General features: G+C 27.6%; 2 protein-coding genes and 1 long non-coding RNA gene across 5 annotated transcripts in view; 2 read left to right on the top strand and 1 right to left on the bottom strand.

Moving 5' to 3' along the window:
• Positions 1-11,227, bottom strand: part of LOC107454714 (uncharacterized) — a 22,918-nt gene extending 11,691 nt beyond the window's left edge. The window contains exons 1-10 of one of the 2 annotated variants that reach the window (XM_016071989.4): positions 11,031-11,226; positions 10,727-10,782; positions 7,471-7,612; positions 6,311-6,411; positions 5,115-5,135; positions 5,006-5,032; positions 4,869-4,930; positions 3,812-3,963; positions 2,854-2,968; positions 700-799 (exon numbers count right to left, since the gene is read on the bottom strand). In XM_016071989.4, coding sequence (XP_015927475.1) covers positions 700-799; positions 2,854-2,968; positions 3,812-3,963; positions 4,869-4,930; positions 5,006-5,032; positions 5,115-5,135; positions 6,311-6,411; positions 7,471-7,612; positions 10,727-10,765 — 759 coding nt within the window. In that variant the 5' untranslated portion in view covers positions 10,766-10,782; positions 11,031-11,226. Of the gene's footprint in view, positions 1-699; positions 800-2,853; positions 2,969-3,811; positions 3,964-4,868; positions 4,931-5,005; positions 5,033-5,114; positions 5,136-6,310; positions 6,412-7,470; positions 7,613-10,726; positions 10,783-11,030 lie in introns of both variants that reach the window. The other variant, XM_043044837.2, reaches the window with a different exon arrangement.
• Positions 1-21,701, top strand: part of LOC107454720 (uncharacterized) — a 59,667-nt gene that overhangs the window by 35,542 nt on the left and 2,424 nt on the right. Inside the window, exons 2-4 of one of the 2 annotated variants that reach the window (XR_001585490.3) lie at positions 15,105-15,237; positions 18,688-18,760; positions 21,133-21,296. This is a non-coding gene — a long non-coding RNA (uncharacterized lncRNA). Of the gene's footprint in view, positions 1-15,104; positions 15,238-18,687; positions 18,761-21,132; positions 21,310-21,701 lie in introns of both variants that reach the window. The other variant, XR_011637003.1, reaches the window with a different exon arrangement.
• LOC107454716 (Synthesis of cytochrome c oxidase) lies at positions 11,486-12,742 on the top strand. Its single transcript, XM_016071992.4, has one exon. The coding sequence runs from the start codon at positions 11,696-11,698 to the stop codon at positions 12,557-12,559; it is 864 nt and encodes a 287-aa protein (XP_015927478.1). The 5' UTR covers positions 11,486-11,695; the 3' UTR covers positions 12,560-12,742.

Here is a 21,701-nt window from a genome sequence, read left to right as displayed (position 1 = left end):
ATATATAAATAATATATATATACAGACGAATGGTTCTTGTTCAATCTTTAAAAACTATACATATACTAGCCGATATATTTCGAGACAAGTATTTTATACTTTATACTTATTAAAACCTACATTTAAATGTTACGGACGCATGAAAATTCTTTGCAACACATACGATTTTTATGCATGCGCAGTTGAAATATTTACTCCGTAAGTTATGTCTCCTTATTAAAGTTAAAAAAATTGTTAATTCTAACTATTACTTTCAGAAAGCTTATCAAGCAGTCTTATAAAATGACTATCAACTTGAGATTTAAAACCAATTTTTATTAACGATGTTTCTTTTTTAATTGACAGAACACGATTATTTAACTCATTTATTTACATATTGGTAGCAAAATTATTTATCAAGTAATATATATAGTTTATAATAAGTATAAACTGTAATTATTTGCTTCAAATAATTTTTCTCTAAAGTTAACTGACGATAATTATTATAAAATTTTAAAGAGGTAAAGTGAACCGATATATATTTAAAGTCACTATGAATAAGAAATTCAACTAAATGTATTTATAATTTATGTGGTAAAATTGGCTCTGGATGAATTTAATTAAATCATATTTGCTTTCAAATAAAATACCTTATTATTTTACAGTTAATGAATGATCTATGAGTTTATACGAATAGAAATATATGTATACAAAAATTACTGTATTCAAATGGCTTGATTGAGATGTATTCAGCATAGAATTTTGATCACAGTTCTGCGACATGCTTTGACCTAAAGCTGTTTTTAAGTAGAATTTGAAGCTGTGGAAAAAATATAAGGAATATGATATAAAAATCGTAATGAAATCGATAAAACCATTAAAAGAGTTGCATCAGTCATAAAATGGAAATTTAAGTGTTTTTGAGGTTTTCCTATGGTTTAGTTTCTAAATACTTTGAAACATATATTATTACAATTGTCCAGTAAAAGAATTTACCATATAAAAAATTGTTTTGTTTTTTTTATATAATTTTAGATGTTAACAGGGGTCTGTCTAGGTTTTTCTGAAAGGTACCTATTTTGTGAAAATTTAGACATAATTTGTGAAAAATTAAAAATTATATTTAAAAATCCAACACAAAAATATGGCAAGAATATGGATTTATCATTTCTTAAAGAATACAAAAGTAAAATTTTAAGAAAAAGTCTACCGTTTTTCCTAAAATTAAATTTGTGAAGGTACCGCTAAACGGTAGTAAATTTGGTCTGGACAGACCCCTGGCTAATATCGTTTAATTTGGTGCAAAAACATTTACCTCGAAGATGAGAAAAACAAAACAGTATAGACACGTTGGGAAAAATAAGTTTGACCTGAGTGCTATTAAGTATATAATGCTCATAAAAAGTTTTTAGTCTTTTATAGTAGATTTAAAAAAATAATTTCTGCTATATTTATTATCTAATGATTATAATCGAACTGTATCATATCAAAATTCAAAGGAAAAGAAAATAGAGAGAGAGAAAATAAGTTTTGGTGAAAAATATCTTATTTGTATTCATTCAATATATCACTATATAATTGTTTTTTTTTTATTATATCCCTATATATTCATTAAAAATAAATACATTTATTATATTACTATATAAATTAATACGTCTTATATTTAATTTTATATATCTATAGACAGTGGCTTACAAAAATGCCAAATTTCGAGGAGCTGTGGGCTAATTTTTAGGAACCTGTGGGTTATAGAATGAAAAGTAGAGTAACAGTTTTTTTATTTTTCAGTTTCTATTTTACAAATTTAGTTAAACTTAAGGCGCCGTGGCTACCAAGCATCTAGAACTTGTGTATTCTTGCTTATAGGTATATATTTTCATAAGTTTGCATGTTTATATGTTTTAACAAAAAATAATTTTACCAAATGAAAGTTTGATGTTATTTAATAATAAAGCAGAGTAAAAAATCTAAAATCTTTAAAGCATTCTTCTGGTGGGTCAAAATCCCTCCTTTTTCTAGGACTCAGAATATTTTATACAAATATTTTTGGAACATACAGTTTTTCAAAGAAATTCAATTTGTTATTGTTATAACAAGACAATACAATATAATGTTATAACAAAACAAATTTAAATGAAATCTACACGCTCTTAGACGAAACGAATTGTGAATGATTCAAACAAATGCTATTAAAAAATTATATTTCCTTATGTTCTTTTTAAATCTAATCAATCACGTTGTTTTTTATTTTCCAGAAACTTGATTGTTAAAATAACTTTAAATTACACTTCATATTCGAATTAATAGTAAAATTTGATTTAGAAATTTCAGCTCTAAAATTATTGGCCATTGATAAGTTTTTAATAAATGATCGAAATTTTTTTGGAGCAGATTCTGAATTTAAATTTCAAAAATCAAATAAAATTAAGAGAAAATTCAGAAAAATCTTAAATTTTATTATTATATTGATCTGCATTTTATTTATTTATTTATTTTTTCTTTTTAAAAATATTCATAAAACTGCATTTTATTTTTAGCATACAGAGTCTTTTTAGAACTATTGGGAATAATAAATGAAACACAATATTTGTACAATTCTGGTCAATACGAAATTAATAGTAAACGTTCGATATAGTGCAAGATACTTGAAAAATTCGCGATAAACTGATTGCAAACCTGAAAATATATTTTGCAAAGAAAACAATTATGCCTGGAGTACTACAGTTTCAAATTAAAATAAATTTCGGACTATTTTGGTGAATGCATTTGCTTTCGATAATTGTAGTATGATAGTAATATTTAATTATTAGAAAAAATACCAATGAATATTTAATTTGTAAACTTCAGAAAATTAATAACGCGAATTATAATTACCCATGAGCATCTGTATCAATTTTGCCAACTTGTATCTTCATCGTTTCTCCAACAAAGCCAAATTTTTCATTTTGGCATGGTCCAAAGCCTACAGGCTCATAATCAGGAGGTGTAACTATTAAATAATAGAAATTTTAATCCCAAAGATGCTATTTTTTAAAGAAAGTTGTGCCACTGAAATAATTTCAGTCACTACATTAAGTTTTTAGGCCGTATTTGCCAGGTTTCTAAAATAGAGATTTGTGCTTTCTTTCGTAGAAAAATATTTGCAATAGTCTATTGTTAAGAGGCGCTATCTCTCCTATTATCACAATGATTACAATATTTGTTTTGAAATTCCCTAATATAATGTGGTTTGTTTTTTTATTTTTTTTAAAAGCTTGAGTAATCAATGAAATTTTGCTTATTATTATTTCTTCATTCTCAAACTTTTATTGTAAAACAAGCTGTACAACAATTGTAAAGATTTATTTTCAATAAATTATAATAATTTAAAAATACTTTAGTACAATTCAACAAAATTACATTTGAGTCATACGTCTACATATTCAGACGTAGCAAATATTTTCTTAAAAAAATGCATTATAGTGCTTTTAGCAGTGTAATGATGCCTAAAAATTGTTAAGATCACAAATAAGTTATCGGTCTTAATGATTATTTATCATATTTTTTTAAACTGATATCTGCGTATAATGTTTCTAGTATAAGATAAAACATTACTCATAATTTTCAACGCTATAATAAATGTGTTAAATATTTTAGTTTCTTCCGCATTAAGAAATGCATTTCATAAAATTGTATTGCTTCAAAAATAAATATTTTTACTTCATATGCAGCATTTTAATTTTTCAAAATAAAAGTTAGTCACCACTCTAGAATTTTATGCATGAAAAATTAATTTAAATAATTTTTCGACACAATGGAGTGAAAAATATGGTAAAAAAAAGCTTTGCCTCACCATCATCATAATAAAGTAGTTTCACTGTTAAATAGGCGTCCTTTGGTAGAGGTTCTAACATGTCACTTAATGAGACGGCATTTTTCAGCATTAGCAATGTAGCTTGCTTTACAGGATCAATGGTTTTTGATGACATCTGATTTTTTCCATTACTATAAAGAAATCATGTTGATTCATTCATATATATTTTATTACTATCAGCATTTTATTTCATTTTAATTTATTTCATAAATTTATATTACTAATAGCATGGCATAAAACGGTATAAATTATTCTAAGTTTAAGAACAAATTATAAAAAGTCATAGAATATTGTTACTTCCGCATCACTTTATTAATAATATCTAGACAAACTTATAATTTTATCTGTATCTGAAAGTAATTCAAATTTAAATTTTAAAGTAATTAAAACTAAAAAGTGCACTTTAACCAATTAATTAAAAATTTGCAAAAGGAAATCACAGGAACACTAAAAATTATAAATTTTAAGAACCATGTACCTTGTTAAAGTTAGTAACACCTGGAATTTTTCCATTAACTGGAAACTAATTAAGCAACTTCGAACTATGCTATTAAATTTTAATTATTAGCAGTTAAATGTATTCTTTTACATAAATATTAGTAGATTAAAACACTAAATATACGCTTATATACTGTCGTTTGTAATACAAGTAAACAAAAAAGTATACATCAACCTTAACTAATTTTAGAAAAAAAAAATCATATCACAATAATAAAAAAAAAGTAAAAAAATTATTTCAAGAATTTGTCAGCCTTATAAAATCTAACGATATCTGTCTTTTTTGTTTACTGGAATATAATTCAGAAACTTAGAACTATATCATTAGATCACCATTGTTATAAGTTAAAATTATTATTTTTTATAAGCATTCATCTAAAAGTTTTATTTTTAAAAATTGAAATACATTTTTCACTTTTATGGCATTTAATTTCTTTTTTATTTGCTGATTCTTGTAGAATAACTTACAATTTATGATCTTAATATGTGAAAAAGAATAATACTTTAGATTATTAAAGTCATAAAGTAAACTTCATACCAAGTGACAGAGTTTTCATCATCCTTGTAACGAAATACTAAAGTGTAAAGCTCTAAAATTTCCTAAAATACAAATATTTAAGTAATAATCTTTATAAAAAAGAAAGATAGTTATAAATTAAATTTTAAAATATTTACCTCTCTATTTTGCGGATCTGGAACAATCTAAGTAAGAAATATAGATGTAAATAATATTGATTTATATAATCCAATAACGTACACAATTAAAAAAAAAGTTTTTACTTACCCCAATGCATAACTGTTGCAACTGTGAATAGGAAAGATAGTTTACAAACATTAATGAATCTTTTTATTAAGGATCATATAATATTATTAGAATTAAGTAAGTTTAAGTACTTAATCAAATGTAGTTTCCTCAAAGCCTTTTATCATTGAACATTGACTAATTATCATGAATTTTTTTTGAAAATACTTATAAAAAGGTTACATCTAATTGCAAACTCTTTAAAATAATCAACTATTGATAGCATTTCACAACAGAACATCGTGAAAATATGCCCATAAATATTTAAATCCATAAATCATAATATAAAAAACTGTCCTTAGAAAAATGCCAGGAGGCAGGAATAAATCAATTAAAACTTGAAACTGGCAAATCAATGCGATTATCAGAAAAATGTATTTTTAAAATGTTTTAATTCTAGAAAGACTAGGAGACAGGTAGTTTTGTATATACCAGTAGGTACCTCAGTTTCTTTAGGGAAGAAGAAAAAAAAGGAAGAAAAAAAACAAGATTATTTCCATATAACTAACTGCATTGAACTGCGATGGTTCGGATAGAGCGTTCGTCTTCCAATGAGGTGAACTGGATTCGAATCCCACCAAGGGCTGCTCGATACGAATTTCGCATCAGGCTTGCACCGATCACAGTGCTGACGTGAAATATCCTCAGTGGTAGACGAATCATGGGTTAGAGTCCCCTTACCGTCAGGCTACTCGTGGGAGGGTCTCATGGTCTTCCTCGTCTTTTAACTCAAAGGCGGGTTAGTTCCATCAAAAAGTCCTCCACGAAGGCAAATATTCCCAAAATACTTGATCCAGGAGTTCCCTTGTCTTCTAGATTGGGCTCAAAATTACAAGGCTACCTAGTTGAATAGTAATAGTTTTAAACCTAAAAATTGGGTCGGCTTTTCAACGACGGTTATAAAATATATTTGCGTTTATTACTTGTAAGGAAAAGGAAACTATTGTCTAACGAAATAATGTATAATTATTATAGAAAATTTATTGTTCCCTTTAATCAAACTTTTTCGCTAACAAAACAAAATACCATAGAATTTCGATGATCGAATCTCTATTATATTTATTGATTAGGTTTGTAATTTTAATTGTAATTGCAAAATTGTAATTTACCTCATTAATTGAAAGCAACTTCAAAGTTAAAAAAGAGAATTCAGGATAAGCATGTAACAATATACTTACGTATTTTTTCTCAACCGCATCATAACAATTTCGTACTAAATTGATGAATTTTTGCACAGATTTCAATCCGCAATCTTCATTTAATATTTTAAGCTTAACTCCTAAATATACAAATTTTGAATGTTAACAATTCAACTAACTTTACTTTAATGAGTTATAATACATAAAAAGTATATTTTGTTTTAATTGATATCAGAGTCAGAGCCATTTTGCAAAGATAACCAAGCTACTATGTTAAAAGATAGTAGCTTTGCTGACAAGTGTATTCCACACCAGAATGCGCGAACTAATATAGCATCAAAACAAATTGAAAAAATAAAAAACGGTACAAAGCTACAATAATTAATTCATCTATACAATAAATTTAGGATAAAAAAATATGTTTTTATAATTGTAACAACAGAAATTCCACTTAAGAAGTTAGGAATCTATTAAGACTAAGAGGCTACTGTAATTATATTTTTAGTTAGGTGCCAGAGAGATAAATGCTTAATTTTTTTCTATTTAAGTAAAATATTAATTACGATTATTTACATTTATTACTGATTTCAAAGGGAATTCTCACAGTTAAAATATAATTCTTAATCTTTCTGAACTTTTTATTCAGTCCTTGTGAATTAGCATTTAGAATCATAAATCAATGTTAAATTAAAAAAAACATTCACAATCACTACAGAATTACATTATACAAGTTATTCTAGTAAATAACTATCTGGAAACAATACCAAGGGACAATTTGAAGTTAAAACCTTTGAAAAAATTGCAGATTATCGCTATATTGTTCTAATCCTTTTTTACATAAATAGAAAAATTAATGTGAAAAGTATTTGAAATTAATAATAGCTTTTACTGTTAGTTGGAGTGAGTAGAAAGAATTCTTTATTATATTTATTTTGAAAGCATTTTAATTTCCAAAAACATATTACTTCATAGCCACACCAAAGTTAACAAAATTTGAAAATTCTATGTTAGATGAAAGCAGATCAAATAGAAACAATATGTTTTGAGGAATGGTTTGAAGTCTAAAAAGGGGGAAATTTATTCTTCTAAAAAAAGGGGTGCGGAGAAGATGATTAATTTTTAAAAGTCATTTTTTTAAATATTATCTCATCCTAATACACAGTAGAATACCAGCTGTTAATTTAAAAATCAAAGCTTACCACTCAAATCTTTATTGCCATAAGCTTTTTCAGGAAAAATTCCTCTGACATAAGTTATTGAAGACAAAGAAACTGCAATTAGTTTTTTGATAAACAGGCAAGAACCTTCTATTGTAGTAAAGTCAGGAAAAACCTGCTTCCACTAAAATAATTATAACGAAAAATATATGAAATATAATAATTTCTAAAAAATTATCATTTGCATGGATATATACACAGTATTAGAAAGAAAGAAATAACGTATTTAAGTTACTGAGGGCAAACAAATTGCCTCGTCTTAAACTCACTTCATAGGTTATAGCGATAATGTTAATTAATACTTCACTAAACTGATGAGCATGTCTGTTGCGTAACTACTTAATTGCTAGAAACATTTCACGTTTTCAAGATATTCAAATCGGACTTTTTTTATTAGTTTTCAATTACGATTCACTACAAAATTATTAAAATGATAGAACTACTTTAAATGCTCATATGTTACACAATTTTAAACGATTTTTTTTCTTATAGATATTTTTAAAGATATAACAGAAAAAGTGAAAAAAAAATAGTTTATTAAAAATACCCATATTTTCCTAAATATTTAAGATAAGCTTATGAAATTTCATGCAATCATTTCAAATAACACAACCAAAAGTAATTTAGGCATGTTACAAGCTTATTGCGATATTTTCTGGAACAGGGTGCTCAAATACACTTGTTTTCGTTCGTAATTTTTTGCTGATCCCTTAAAGCCCTGAAAGTTTTTAAATTCATTGTTAAGTATGGAAAATAGCATAGCTTAATCACCTCTCAAGTTATAAAATAATCTTTTATGTAATTCTAAGGAAATTTAAGAAAATGTCAAAAACTGAAAGTGTCTCTTCCATTTTTGTAAGACAGTGATTATAGTATTCAATATATCACAAGTCTATGTAGTAATGTTAAGATGTTAGGTGCGTAAATAGGTATAAGTACAGAACTTTATTATCAACTTGGGTTTGATCTCATTCCATTCAGCATAAAAAAAATTGCGTAGAAACAATACCTGACTTGTCTAGATAGCTATTAAAAGTTTTTACCTCCTTTTTATCCCTTGTCATTCGCGAGATCTAGATATCGATCGTTTTTCTTTTCTACAAGGTACAATAAAGGGATTTAGACCACTCAAAACAGGTAATCCTAAATTTGAGGACGGTTTCAAGAACAGTGATGGAAAACTGAACGCAGCACAATATCTGTAGTAGATATTCAATATAATTAAAAAAAATTTCTCGACTAAAATTACCTTTCTCAGCTTTTAAATATTTCCATATTTTTTTTTAAAAAATTATCCTTTTTAAAAAATATATATATATATGAAAAATAATATTGATATGATATTAGAAATATGTTATGGGGTTATTTTATTTTTAAAGCGTTAGTGAAGCAGGCTTAAGTTTTTAAGTTAGCTTGCGTCAAAATTAAGAGATTTTTATTTGTTTATTTCGTTATTTATATTTTGCTGAGTTCAGCAAGTTTAGTAAAAACTAATAGTAGGATTATAATTTTTTGCAGCAACGTAATTTTATGGTAATATAGCGTCATATCATAACATTTTGTTGACCGGAAATTTTATACAGAAACTATGTCAGAGTAGTTAACTTACCACCGGTCAACAATGTGTTAACGTAATAATATGATGACCACTGCCTTTCATTTTGTTTAAATTTCGAAACAGTTTTGGAGTCATTAAGCAGTTTACCTTGAAGGCCTTTAGAATTTTATCATATAACTAAAAACTAACCACATTAAAATCATAATTGTATGCACCCCTTTACTCTCACAATTTGTTTAAGTTTCTAATTAGTTTTATAGTATATAAATAGTAAAGGCTACTCTTTTTGTGAACGATTATCAATCCACTTCAAGGTCGGATATCTTGCCGTTTTGTCAATGCGGCAAGATATCCGGCAAGATATGAACGAGCAAATCGAACTCTATGGTGAAGCGACCTGAAAAGAACATCACTAACTATTTCCTAGGATTGGCGAGTGAGAACGAGCCTCTAACATAATTATATTAAAGTATAAAAGATATCAAAGTTGAGTTAATAAACAAAACTACGATGAAAAGAGCGAGTTCGATGCAATACTGAAATGAACTGAGTCGGCAGTTTGTGAGGAGGGGATTGACGATCCATTACAAGCATGGGTGGAGCCGAATGTTCATAATATGAAAAAATTTATTTTGCATTAAATAAAAATTTATAAATAAAAATTTATAAATAAAATAATTAAATCAATAAAAAAGATTAAAAAAATAAATTAAAAAAAAGTAAATAATAATAAATAAAAAATTAAATAAATTACAATTAATAAAAATCTATTTGTTTTTAACAGGAAACAAAATTTTAACTCAAAATGTTTTCGATCATTATGAATTAAATAATGAGATGCCATTTAAGTTTGGGGCGGCATAGTCAATTCCGTCTCTAAATCATTAAATTAAACATTTAATCCAATGCCCTCAGCCCCCGCTTAATTATACCAATTTATTAAAATGTTGCAAATAAATAGAGCAATTTATAAATCGAATTATTTTTTAAAAAAAAAACAGATTTTGAAGAATTGATTTTTTAAAGAGTAATTGCCTTTTTAAAAATAAATAAAACAAAAATATTTTTTGTAATTATGCATTAAGTTTTCAAAAATTGTAGAGAATGAATTATATATGTTAGGATTTACACCATTGAGAAAAGATCAACTGAAATCACTACTAAATTAAATAGTGGAATTTTTAAAAACATTTATTCGAAATTGTTATTTTATTTTTAAATAACAATTCCTTACTGATATGCCTCAATTAAATATTTCAACGTATCAGTTTCTTTAATGATTATATTGGTATAGAAGTTTATCACTTATATTTTAAAATATCAAATTGTTTGACAAATTTTCGCTTGATACGTAATTTAAAAGATCGAAAAAAAGTTTTTGCTTTCTAAGGGGTACATACAAGCTCTGTTGTATATACAAATGTATAAGGTCTGTAACAATTGAAGTAGCTTAAAAACTAATATTACTATGGAAATAAATTCTAAGAAAAAAAATTGAATTTCTTCATTTCACTACAAAAAAGTTTTAAAACTTCTGAATTAGAACAAAATTCAAATTAAATTTCCCCCCTTTTTTTTAAGGAAATAAGCACTTCGAAACTTAATAATGCTTTAAAGTAGTGAAACAAATAAGAAAAAATTTTTGCAGTAATTTTTAACGTATGAAAATATTTTGCTTACATCCTGTGTAGTTTTCTCGGCCATCATCATTCTAGCCATCTTCTAAAAATTTTCAACTGAAATAAATAAATAAATAAAAACAATAAAGCTTGCATAAATTTATATTAAAATTAATTGATTATCTTTTAATAAAAATTAAAAAAGAGTTAAAAAAAAAGAACAAAATAAAATCGAATCTGATTTGTTTAATTGAAAATTTTATTTTAAATTTGAGATTAAAAATACAATTTAGATAGGAATGAAAACATTTTTCCTCATTACTGCGAGCATTAGAAAACAAAATATTTGTTCAATAAATACATACATTGAAAACACCTAAGGAATCAAAGTAACAAATTTAGCTTTTGATGAAATCTGTAGAATTTATAACAAATTTTTGTTCTATAATTTCTAAAAACCGGCTAGTTGCGAAAATCGTTTGCATTTAAGTAAGTTGCCATGGGAGATTAAATTGTTAAAGATATCAAATAAAAAATTATTTTCGATAAATAGGTACTGACATTTGATGCAAAAATCAGATTTTGAAAAAATAATATGTATACGGAATTTTTTAAAGCGTTTAGTGTCGCCCTCTAGTTTTCACAATACATAAAAGTTTAAAGTTGCAATTTTATCAGCTCCTTCGGTTAATTAACATAAAAAGTGAATTAAAAAAATTATAAACTTAGATTAAATTTAAAGTCTTTGTTTTCCAAGTAAGAAAGACGATATGACGAAATTTATTTTTCGATTTCATCACTTTCATAAATGTGAACATTTGCTCATAACTGTAACTGACGAAAAACATAAATAAACAATCGCCGGCTCATTTTGTTTTATTATCGATTTCTAAATTAGTTTTTAGCATATTTTATATTAGCCTCATACTTAAAAATTTGTGAAAATAAATTTCACTGAAGATTGCCGATTAGAATTTTGTAAAAATTAGTGGACGATTCTAAATTAGTGGCTGAGATAACAGTGTTAAACATGTTTTTGTCAAATTTATCTAAAATTAATGGAAGAACTTTGTATAAATTCACGCAGTTATCAAATACTCGTTTTTTGTATTGTACAAAGACTTCAAACTTTGACTTACTTTATAATTCATCATTATTCCTAAAACAACGTATTTGTTTATCGCCTCGTTTCTATTGTTCCCAGAAATCTTTACCAAAACGGAAAGAATATGGTAAAGGCAGAGGGCCAATAACATGGAGAAATCTTTTTATTACATTAGGCGTCGGAGGTGTTTTCCTTGGTGGTATGCTGTATGTAAAATGGGAAAAACAAAAGGAAATTGACAAGCAAAGAAAGCGAGAACTTGGCAAAGCTGCAATTGGTGGTAAATTTGACTTGATTGACCATACTGGAAAACCTCGTACTAGTGAAGATTTTAAGGGAAATTGGCTACTGGTATATTTTGGCTTTACCCACTGCCCTGATATTTGTCCTGAAGAAATAGAAAAAATGATCGAAGTTGTGGATACCCTTGAAAAAAGGAAGGAGTTGCCGAAAGTTATTCCTCTATTCATATCTGTTGACCCTGATAGAGATACTGTTGAAGCAGTGGCTAAATATATAGCAGAGTTTTCTCCAAAACTTATTGGTTTGACAGGTTCTAAGGAAAAAGTTAACGAGGTTACAAAAGCTTATAGAGTTTATTATAGCGCAGGTCCTAAAGATGTGGATAACGATTACATTGTAGATCATACAATTATACAGTACCTAGTTGATCCTGATGGTGAATTTGTTGATTATTATGGTCAAACTAAATCTGCAGAACAAATTTCTGGTGCTGTCAATGTTCATATGTTAAAATATAAACAAGCTCATGGTGGATCTTGGTTTTAAAAAAAAGAATTTATTATATAGCTCTTTTTGTAGTAAAGAAATGATATTATAGCAGACTGATTTAATAGCCATTTTTCTATATAAAGGAATGATACTAAATTAAAAGTTTTAACTGCTTCTGTGTTGTGATTTTGGAATTGTAAAATGATAATTGTTAATAAAATAATTACCAAATGTTTAAAATTGTCATATTTGATATTGAGAATGGTTTTAAAAAATTTCATCGGAATGTTACAAATTATTCTAAAAAATAAAACTTAATTTGGGGATATTTCCGTATTGTGATCTGTAGCGCCAACTACAATCGCCAAGGTGCCAGATTTCAAACTTGCAAATTTTTTTTAAAAAAACATATAGATGTTTGCCCGGGGGTGGCTACGGTTTATACCTTTCCAGTTGGTCCCTTTCTGTGATGTTTTTTTTTTTTAGTTTCTCATTCTGCCACAGATCACGATACGGAAATCTCCCCCTTAATTTAACATTTGCATGAGTATTTATTTATTTTAATCTTGCATAGTTTTGTTTTTCTTTGCCTAATAGATAAAACATATAATTAAATTTTCATCTAAAGCAAAAGTACTAATTGTGAAGACTCATGAAGGTGATATCCAAAAGGGTATTTTTGTATGTAAGTACCTATTCATTACAATTTTCAGTATGAGTGCAAAATGTTATTATTCTGAGACTGTTTAATGTATATATATTTTTAAATTATAAAGTGCGTAAAATGTGTTATGTATAGATAAATGATATGTTGACATTTTAATAATAAAATCCATAAATTGAGTAACGTGGATATAAATCGACATTGCTCAAATTGAAATCGTATTAGAATTTTGACACAAATTTAGTGTGAAAAATTTTGCTTTCTCAAAGAGAAGAAATAATTAGCTATTGTGTAGATTGGATATAAAGAAAATTAAACATTTAAGCAATTAATCTATTTATATTTGATATGCTAACTTTGAATATCGTCCTTAGCAGTTCCCTAATAGTAAAATTTGAATTAATCACAGCAATCACAGAAGTTTGCAAATAACAATGCCTATAGAGACCATGCTTAAACACAGTTTTGCTTACTGCTAACTTCTTTGAAATATTTTATGAATTTAACTTTTGCAAACATACATACAACAAGACCTCTAGGGAGCGACCATTCTCCGTTCCACAGTAAAATGGTCGTTAATGGAGGTTGGTCGTTCTTAGAAGTTACCTTCATTGGCTTCAAAATATTATCGAATGTACTTGAATTTTCACAAATGATTTTAATTTTAGTAAGTGTCTGCCTTTTGTGCTGACATCATGAAAACCGGATCAATGAATAAAATTTAACATCAATAAAAATTATCTTTATTGAATTAATTATATGTTAAAACAAATTTATCTATTATGAATAATAGAACTTTTTTAAATATTTAAACAATTTTTTTTAAGTTTGCATTAGTTTTGAATCACAAAAATTAGTTAGCTTTAAAAGATGAGAAAAGGTTTGTTTGTTTGAGATGCTTAATTTTTTCTAAAATTTTTTTTAAATTAAGCTTTCAACTCTAATAGTAAATAAATCATGGTCATTAGTGCACTTTGACTGCAACATAAGGTTGTGGATCTCTTTCAGAAATTGTCAAAAAGAGCTCTCAAAATAAGAGTTCTCACAAATATTTAGAATACATTTTAATCTACCATATATTCCGGCGTATAACGCACACTTTTAATACAAAAAATAACATTGGAATGTACGGGTGCGCGGTATACGCCGAATATAAAAAATTATAGATTGCATAAATTTAAATATAGAAAAATAATTTTATTTTAAAGAAATAACATACCTTTACCTATATACTTTATTGATTTTCGTTATTACATAAATAGTTCATTATATTCGTCTTCCGTTATTTCTTCAGGCACGTCATCACAATCTGTTTCGTCTTCATCATCTGTGTTACCCTCATCCATAAATAAACAGTCATCATCTGACCCGTCCAGATTATTTTAAATGCTGCATTTTTAGAATGATTTTCTAACCATTTCAGGCTTAATTTCATCCCATGCTTTTGACATTCATTCGCACACTGTTTCCAAACTTGCACGGCGCATATGTCCTCCTTTTGTAAAGGTTTTCTCGCCCTCCAACATCCAAGTGTTCCACTGTTTTCTAAAATTGGCTTTAAATGGTTTGTTTAAGCAGACGTCCAATGGCTGAACTAATGGTGTCAATCTGCCCGGAATAACTGCCATATGGGTGTTGCATTATTTTAACATTTTTTTTGCATTATCTGTAAGGTGGGACCTAAACATGTCCCACACTAAGAGGCTTTCTGGTTTTCTATTGATACTAGACGAGATATTGCACATGTACAATCCAAATTTTCGCGCGCGTTATACGAAGAGTATATCTTAAAATTTAAAAAAAGGTATTAGAAATTACGGGTGCGCGTTATACGCCGGGGCGCGTTATGCGCCGGAATATACGGTACTTATTTGTTTGGTTAATATTTTTTGTTTTGATATTTTTTCGTGTTTCCTTATTTGACCTTTTTCTCATTAGGTGAAAGGTGTTGCCCAGTTGCTGGGAGAGGTTTTAATGGTCTCACCTAAAGGTTTTCTTCTACACAAGGCTTATGGAATAAATTCTGTGCCTCCCAAAAGTGGTCGTAAATAGAGAAGGTCGCTACATAGAGGTTGGTTTTTTCTTGAGGTTTCACTGTATTTAGCTTGTGGCGTAACTACCACTATAAATATTAAATACCAGTTCACTAGTATATAAGACATGTTAACTTGATTGTATCATGCGGTACGTTTTGATAGATGAAGGTTGACAATAGTCGATAATTATAATTCCCCACATTGGTGACCTGTGGGCGTGATAAGAACATGCCAATGTTGATGGTTGATCCACATTAAACAGTTGATTTGCTTAAAAATATACTGCTCAAAGAAAAAAAAATTCCGGTGAAGTAAATAAAGTCTCCTGGTCAAAAAACAATGAAGAAAGAAAAAATAATAAGTGAAATGCTATAAAAAAAATTGATGGAAAAAAATAGCGAAAAGCTATAAAAAAATAACGAGCGAAATGCTAAGAAGAAAAGAAGATACATAATGAGCAAAAATTTAAATAAATAAATAAACAGCATGAATCAACCAGTGGTGTTCATTCATCGAATTCTATCACAGATAAAATTCTGGAAAGGGAGTAATGTGGCGTTAACTACCACTATAAATATTAAATACCAATTCACTAGTATATAAGACATGTTAACTTGATTCTATCATGAGGTACCTTTTGATCGATGAAGGTTGACAATAGTCGATAATTATAATTCCCCTCAAGCTCGATTTCAATGCTATAGTGAATATAGGGAGTCTAATATCAAAGAACTGTGTGAGATTACCTCTTGAAAAATATTTAAAAAGGTAAATCATTAAATTGCTTGTCACTTATTTTTAGAACATTGTTGACCGATAATGGGCCAACTCATCTTTCCATAGCCAAACATTGTTGATCGATGATGATGTATAAACTCGTACTTGCACTAGAAAAGGCAAGTTAACTCATCATCGGTGAATAACGTTTCAGCATGAAATAGGTATTTAGAATGTTTCACTACTACTCAGTTTCAGTAATTAATTTTGTTGAAAATAAACTTTTTTATCTGGAATATTAGTTTACATTTTTAATTCTTCAATTATAATGTGAAAAAGGGAGGAGCTAAACTTTTACATATATGTTAAAGTTGGATTGCAACTGACCATGCGAGAAAAAAAATTGCAATACTCATGTATGATTAATACAAAAAGAAGAAATAACATTTTTATTTGATGGTTCTTTTACTTATTAAACTGGGTATATTCTATTTTTTGTTTTGATCCATGTCTTAAAATTTTCTTTTTTGAGGCAAAAGTTCTAAGATTTTTCTTTATTGAAAATGAGAGAGAAAAATTATTCAAATTCTGAAATGTTTTTAATAAGGTATTCTTAATTCTAACTAATTGTTAGAGAGATTTAGCTCTCTTGTTTCATATGCCTTCGTGTTTACATATGCATGTTTTAAATTAACTGTGCAAAGTTTGAAGACTACCAACAAAAATGTTCAGTTGCTTCAGAATGTATGTGCATAAAGCTAAGGAGAGAAATGTTTTTACTAAATAAAAGTAATAAGTTCATTCAAGGAAATATTGCACACTTAAAAGTTAATTTTTTTTTTTTTCAGTTTGAAAAGTTTAATTTTCAATGAGTGTGGATTCAGGAGCCTAACTTTTGTTGATATTTTATGTATGTTTCAGTGAAACCTCCTGTTGTGAACACTCCTGCAAAACAGACGTCTCTCAATATGGAAATATTTTTTATTCCCCATGAATCATCTGTGAATAACCCATTATGTACATTCTTCCGAAATTGGACATTCCTGTAACTGGACGTGGACAGTCATTTTTGCTCTGAATATTATTTTCTATCTCTTCAAAGCAGACCCTATTTTTTCTAAATTTAAAAAAAAAATTTCTGCTTCAAATTTCAAGAAAAAAATATGCAACTTTTTACTATTTTTAAAGAATGTAAATTTTTTGCCTTATCCATAACTAAAAATATTGTTAAGCTACTTTACTACTAAAGAATCAATCTTTCTCCTGTCACCTTGCCTAGAAAGAAGAGAAAATGATACTGCCCATTGGGACAGCAGCATCTTTTTATCTGGACAACATAGGCCAGGGATGGGCAAACTTTTTTGGTCGTGGGCCAAAAATCTAGAAAAAAAAAATTTGGTGGGCCGCGTAAAAACTTCTAAAATAAGAATTCTAACTTCTGATATAAAATAAAGTCAATTCATCATTGAACGCATGGCACTCTACATCAACTTTGCATTTTTTAAATTGCATTTTTATATTGGGATTAAAAATGTTTACAAATAACTCAAAAAGGCAGTAGCCATTTCATACATTTAATAATTTCACCATTATTTACAATGACGTTGTATGTCAGCAGCCTTTCCATACGCAATAAATTACGTTAGAACTCACGCCGGAAGAAAAATCCGCTCGTTGGAACTTAAAATGCGTAGTAAGCCTCATGTGAAGTACAATTCACCTATATTAGATTCCATATGTCTGCTCCTCGAGAAAGACAAATACTAGTTGGAGCTAATCTACGGCTATTCTATAAGGGACTTTCGCTTTCAACATTTTATCAATTGAAGCTGTTAATGCTAACTATTTTAATTAATTTATGTTTTGTAGAACAAAAATAGAGAAAGTTAAAATTCTGTCCGCGGGCCGGATAAAATCTTCCGGCGGGCCACAGTTGGCCCGTGGGCCGCAGTTTGCCCATCACTGACATAGGCTATGAGACCCCACAAGCTGAAATGATGTCTTAAATCCTATCAATGCTTCTTCCCCTCTAAAAATTTCCTTCATTTTCTTATCAATTGAAGAATACAGTTGGGGTAAAGAAGAGAACAGAAATATAATCTTTGAGGTGTATTCATATGAATGAGACATTTACTCAGACACTTGATAGATGATTAATTGCGAATATATCAACTTCATAGGTCCTCCTGCTTTACAGGTAAGCATTGCTTTCTTCTTCTGTGAATCACAGGAGGTAATAACCATGTTTCCTATCAAGTCATGGGCAGGTGTTCCGGAGTGTTAACCTAATAACTGAAACCAATTGAGAACTGAAATTTGGTATATGGCTTACTTGACCCATAACTTACTATAGCCTATTTGATATGATTACTTGAATGTCTGTGGTGTTAATAGGAAATTATATTCATTTATCTGTAGCTATGTAATTCTTTTAGTAGAGAATTTTTTTAAAGCTTGAATAAATATCCTTTCAGATAGTTATTGTTGATTTAATTATTTTTACATTAGTGAAAATATTCTAAAAACAATTCACAGTGATAAACTTGGTTATTAGGATGCCCTTTCCGTAAACGGACATTCGGTCCCAAGAGTGTCTGCTGAACAAAGGTATCACTGTATATGAAACTTTAAAAAAACAAAGTTTTTTTTTTTTAGAAAAAAAAAAAACGTGAGCCCTTCTTTACTCTATGCTTTGTTTATTTATTTTCAAATAAGTTCTTTTCATAAATGGAGTAGTAATATCCTCAATTTTAATTTTTTTCATGCAGGTCCACCAGGGGAGGTCGACCAGGTAAATTCAAAACAAATGGAAATATATGTTTGAAATCATCTGCATTGTGGGTAAGAGTTTAGTAATATTTTTAATATTTGTGAGTGCTATTTAAATATATCTTAAGGATTCTTTTAGAATTTAGAGTATACACTAGTAATTGTCTTGTTAAAAATATAAAAAAATTACTGTAGTTGTTACGGATTACTCTGGGATATCAAACACCATAAATAAAAACGCTCTATTTACTAGAAATGATGTTTAATCATTTCCAGAACCGAGATGATATTTTAAAAAAAAAAAATTATTAGGGTCTGAAGCTTTTTATTGTCAGATTCCATTTGGGTCACAAATATTGTTTATATGCTTAAATTTTAAAAAAGGCAAAGAAAAAAAAAACTTGTTAAGAACTGTTAGACCTTAATATTTTGTTACAGTACCTTAAGTTGTAATATTAATTCTTGATAGAAAAACTATAGAACAATGTTTTTAGCAACTCCTTCCTACTCAAATTCTTCTAACTTTGTTTTTGGCAAGATACATGGGTTACTAATTTTTTATTTATTTTAACATGTTTTTATTATTTATACAATTCTGTTATGCTTTTAACTTTATGCTATCATCTTGAATAACTTGTTCGTGGTAGATTGAAAAATTGCCTGGAACTTATATAATGACTACTGTATTGATACCCATAATGAAATTTAATTAATTCATTGAGTTAATTTGAAATTATCTTGTTAAGGTTAATGCTTAGTATATGAATTTTCTAAAATTTCAGCATGTCTAATTGACTTAGGTTTTATGTTTCAAACTGAAATAACAAGTTTCTGCCTAAGTAGAAAGATCCTCCAGATAAATATTATTTCAACACAACTAGAAAAAACTCTTTTTAGTGAAAAATATGAAGTATTAAATGAAAATTTTGAATAGTTTAAAATAGCTATTCAGTCTAAATAATTTGCAAGTAATAAATCATTTTTAAGTAAATAAAAATCGAAAAATAAAATCTCAATGATTTATGTAAAGAAGTATAGTAAAACTTAATTATTTTATAAAGAACTTTGAAAATATGATAATCAAATTATATATCATTGTAATGTACTACAAATTTAACAATTATCTTACTAATTTTCATAATCAAATGCTGTTAAGGATGACTAATTTATGTTATTATGACTAAATTATTACAGAAAGCTATGTAAATTTTAACTATATTATATTACATTAAATTTTATTTGTTTTGGATTTGAACTATTCATTTATTAGCCTTCTATTGTCCCAATAAGCATGTGTCTAAATAAAGTGGCTATATGAAGAGTTTAGAGAAATATAAGCCACACTGTGTCCAAAGGTGACTTAACAAGTTTCCACTAGATAACATTATACATAGACACATCATTCAACCATGGCCAAGCAACCCTAGCCCCATTTCTATAGATCTCCTTTCTTTTAACGGCCATGGTAGGAAAGCAGTGTAATTTTGATCTAGGTCAGATGATATGAACAGCGTCTGAGCTGGTACCTCTTTCTCCAAGCATCCAGAGAGAGAGAAGGAATCGTCTCAGGTGCTGTCTATGTTATCTGAACAGGTTCAAAATTATGTAGTTTTTCTACTGTAACCTTTAAAGGATCATTGTGTTTATGAAAATCTTGGTGTTTGACAGTTTTTACGTGCTTTGTCTACCATGACCTTTAAAGGATCATTGTCTATATGCAAATCTTGGTGTTTGACATATTGAGAAGTTTGATGTCCCGAATTCTTCATTTATAACGCATGTTAATGAATTTATTTTATTTTATTATCCAACTTATTTAGCAATGTAAAAATTAAGGTAAATTAATTTTATTAACCTTTTGCTTACAGATGGTACAACATGTGGACCACATGTGATGGTATAGCATAGTACACCATAAGCAAGAGGTTAAATTATTTTAATTTTATTAAATTTCTTAAGTAAACAAAATTCATATATGTTATAGTATCGATTGATTTTTTTTAAAAATGTTATTATTAATTCAAACTTAGGTTAATTCAATTTTTTTTTTACAATCCCTTTAAAATTTTCTGTATGTAAATACATTTTTGCATTATTTCATTTCTATTGTATATAAAAATAGTAATAAGAATCATATAATTCTTTTTAATGTATGCTTAGAATTAAAAAAAAATTATATTAACAATTTTATTTATGGTTTATTTCCTTAAAAATAACAAAAAATTGAATTAATTTAATTTTAATGAACAGTTCAAATAATGCTTGAATTACAATTTGTGAAAATTATAATTAATTAAGATTTATGCAATGTTTTAACTACATTCTTCAAAATAAATATTGAAGTGTTGCTATAACTTGCTTGCTACAGCCTGTTCTTTTATTAATTTTTACTGGCTACTTTGCACTGCTATATCAAAACCTAATTGTGTAATTTCTTTTTTTAGGAGCCTCTTTCTGCCTTGGCCTTTTTAGAAGGCCTCTCTATTGAAAAAAATAAGCAGTACTTGCCTGCCAATTTTTAAGTTAAGAGATTTAGCCAATCAGAAGGCAGAGGGGAGTTTAGAAAGATAAGTTAAAAGATAAGTTTTACAAATAAAGACATTTACAAGTAAGTTTTACAAGTAAGACAAATAAAGATAAGTTTTTTAATTCTTTTCTTTGAAGTTCAGCAAAATGTTTATAATTGTAACCTTCAGTGAATACTCTAAAATTATGTAATTTATTATTTGTATTTCTTTGCTAAACTTGATATTAATTTTCCTGCCTCATGGTCAAATTCATTACCTATATAAAACAATTAAAATAACCAACATTAAAATAATATAAAACAAGTAACTTCTTTTGATTCTAATTTCTAGACAAACTTTATATTTCTGCTGAATATGTATGTGTTGGTGATTTAGGATAGGCTATAGTTGTTAAATATTTTAAATTTTAATTGTAGCCAATTTCAACTTGCTACCCTACTTTTGATATATACATAACACATTTCTCAATTTAATATTCCACTATA

This window comes from Parasteatoda tepidariorum, chromosome 6, assembly GCF_043381705.1.
Source record: "Parasteatoda tepidariorum isolate YZ-2023 chromosome 6, CAS_Ptep_4.0, whole genome shotgun sequence".
In the NCBI taxonomy this organism is placed as follows: domain Eukaryota; kingdom Metazoa; phylum Arthropoda; class Arachnida; order Araneae; family Theridiidae; genus Parasteatoda; species Parasteatoda tepidariorum.
Note: the sequence above shows the minus strand (reverse complement) of the source record. Positions and strands in the feature narration are given on the sequence as shown.

Coding starts and splice junctions, on each gene's coding strand:
- LOC107454716 (XM_016071992.4), top strand. CDS start 11,696: ATGTTTTTGTCAAATTTATCTAAAATTAATGGAAGAACTTTGTATAAA.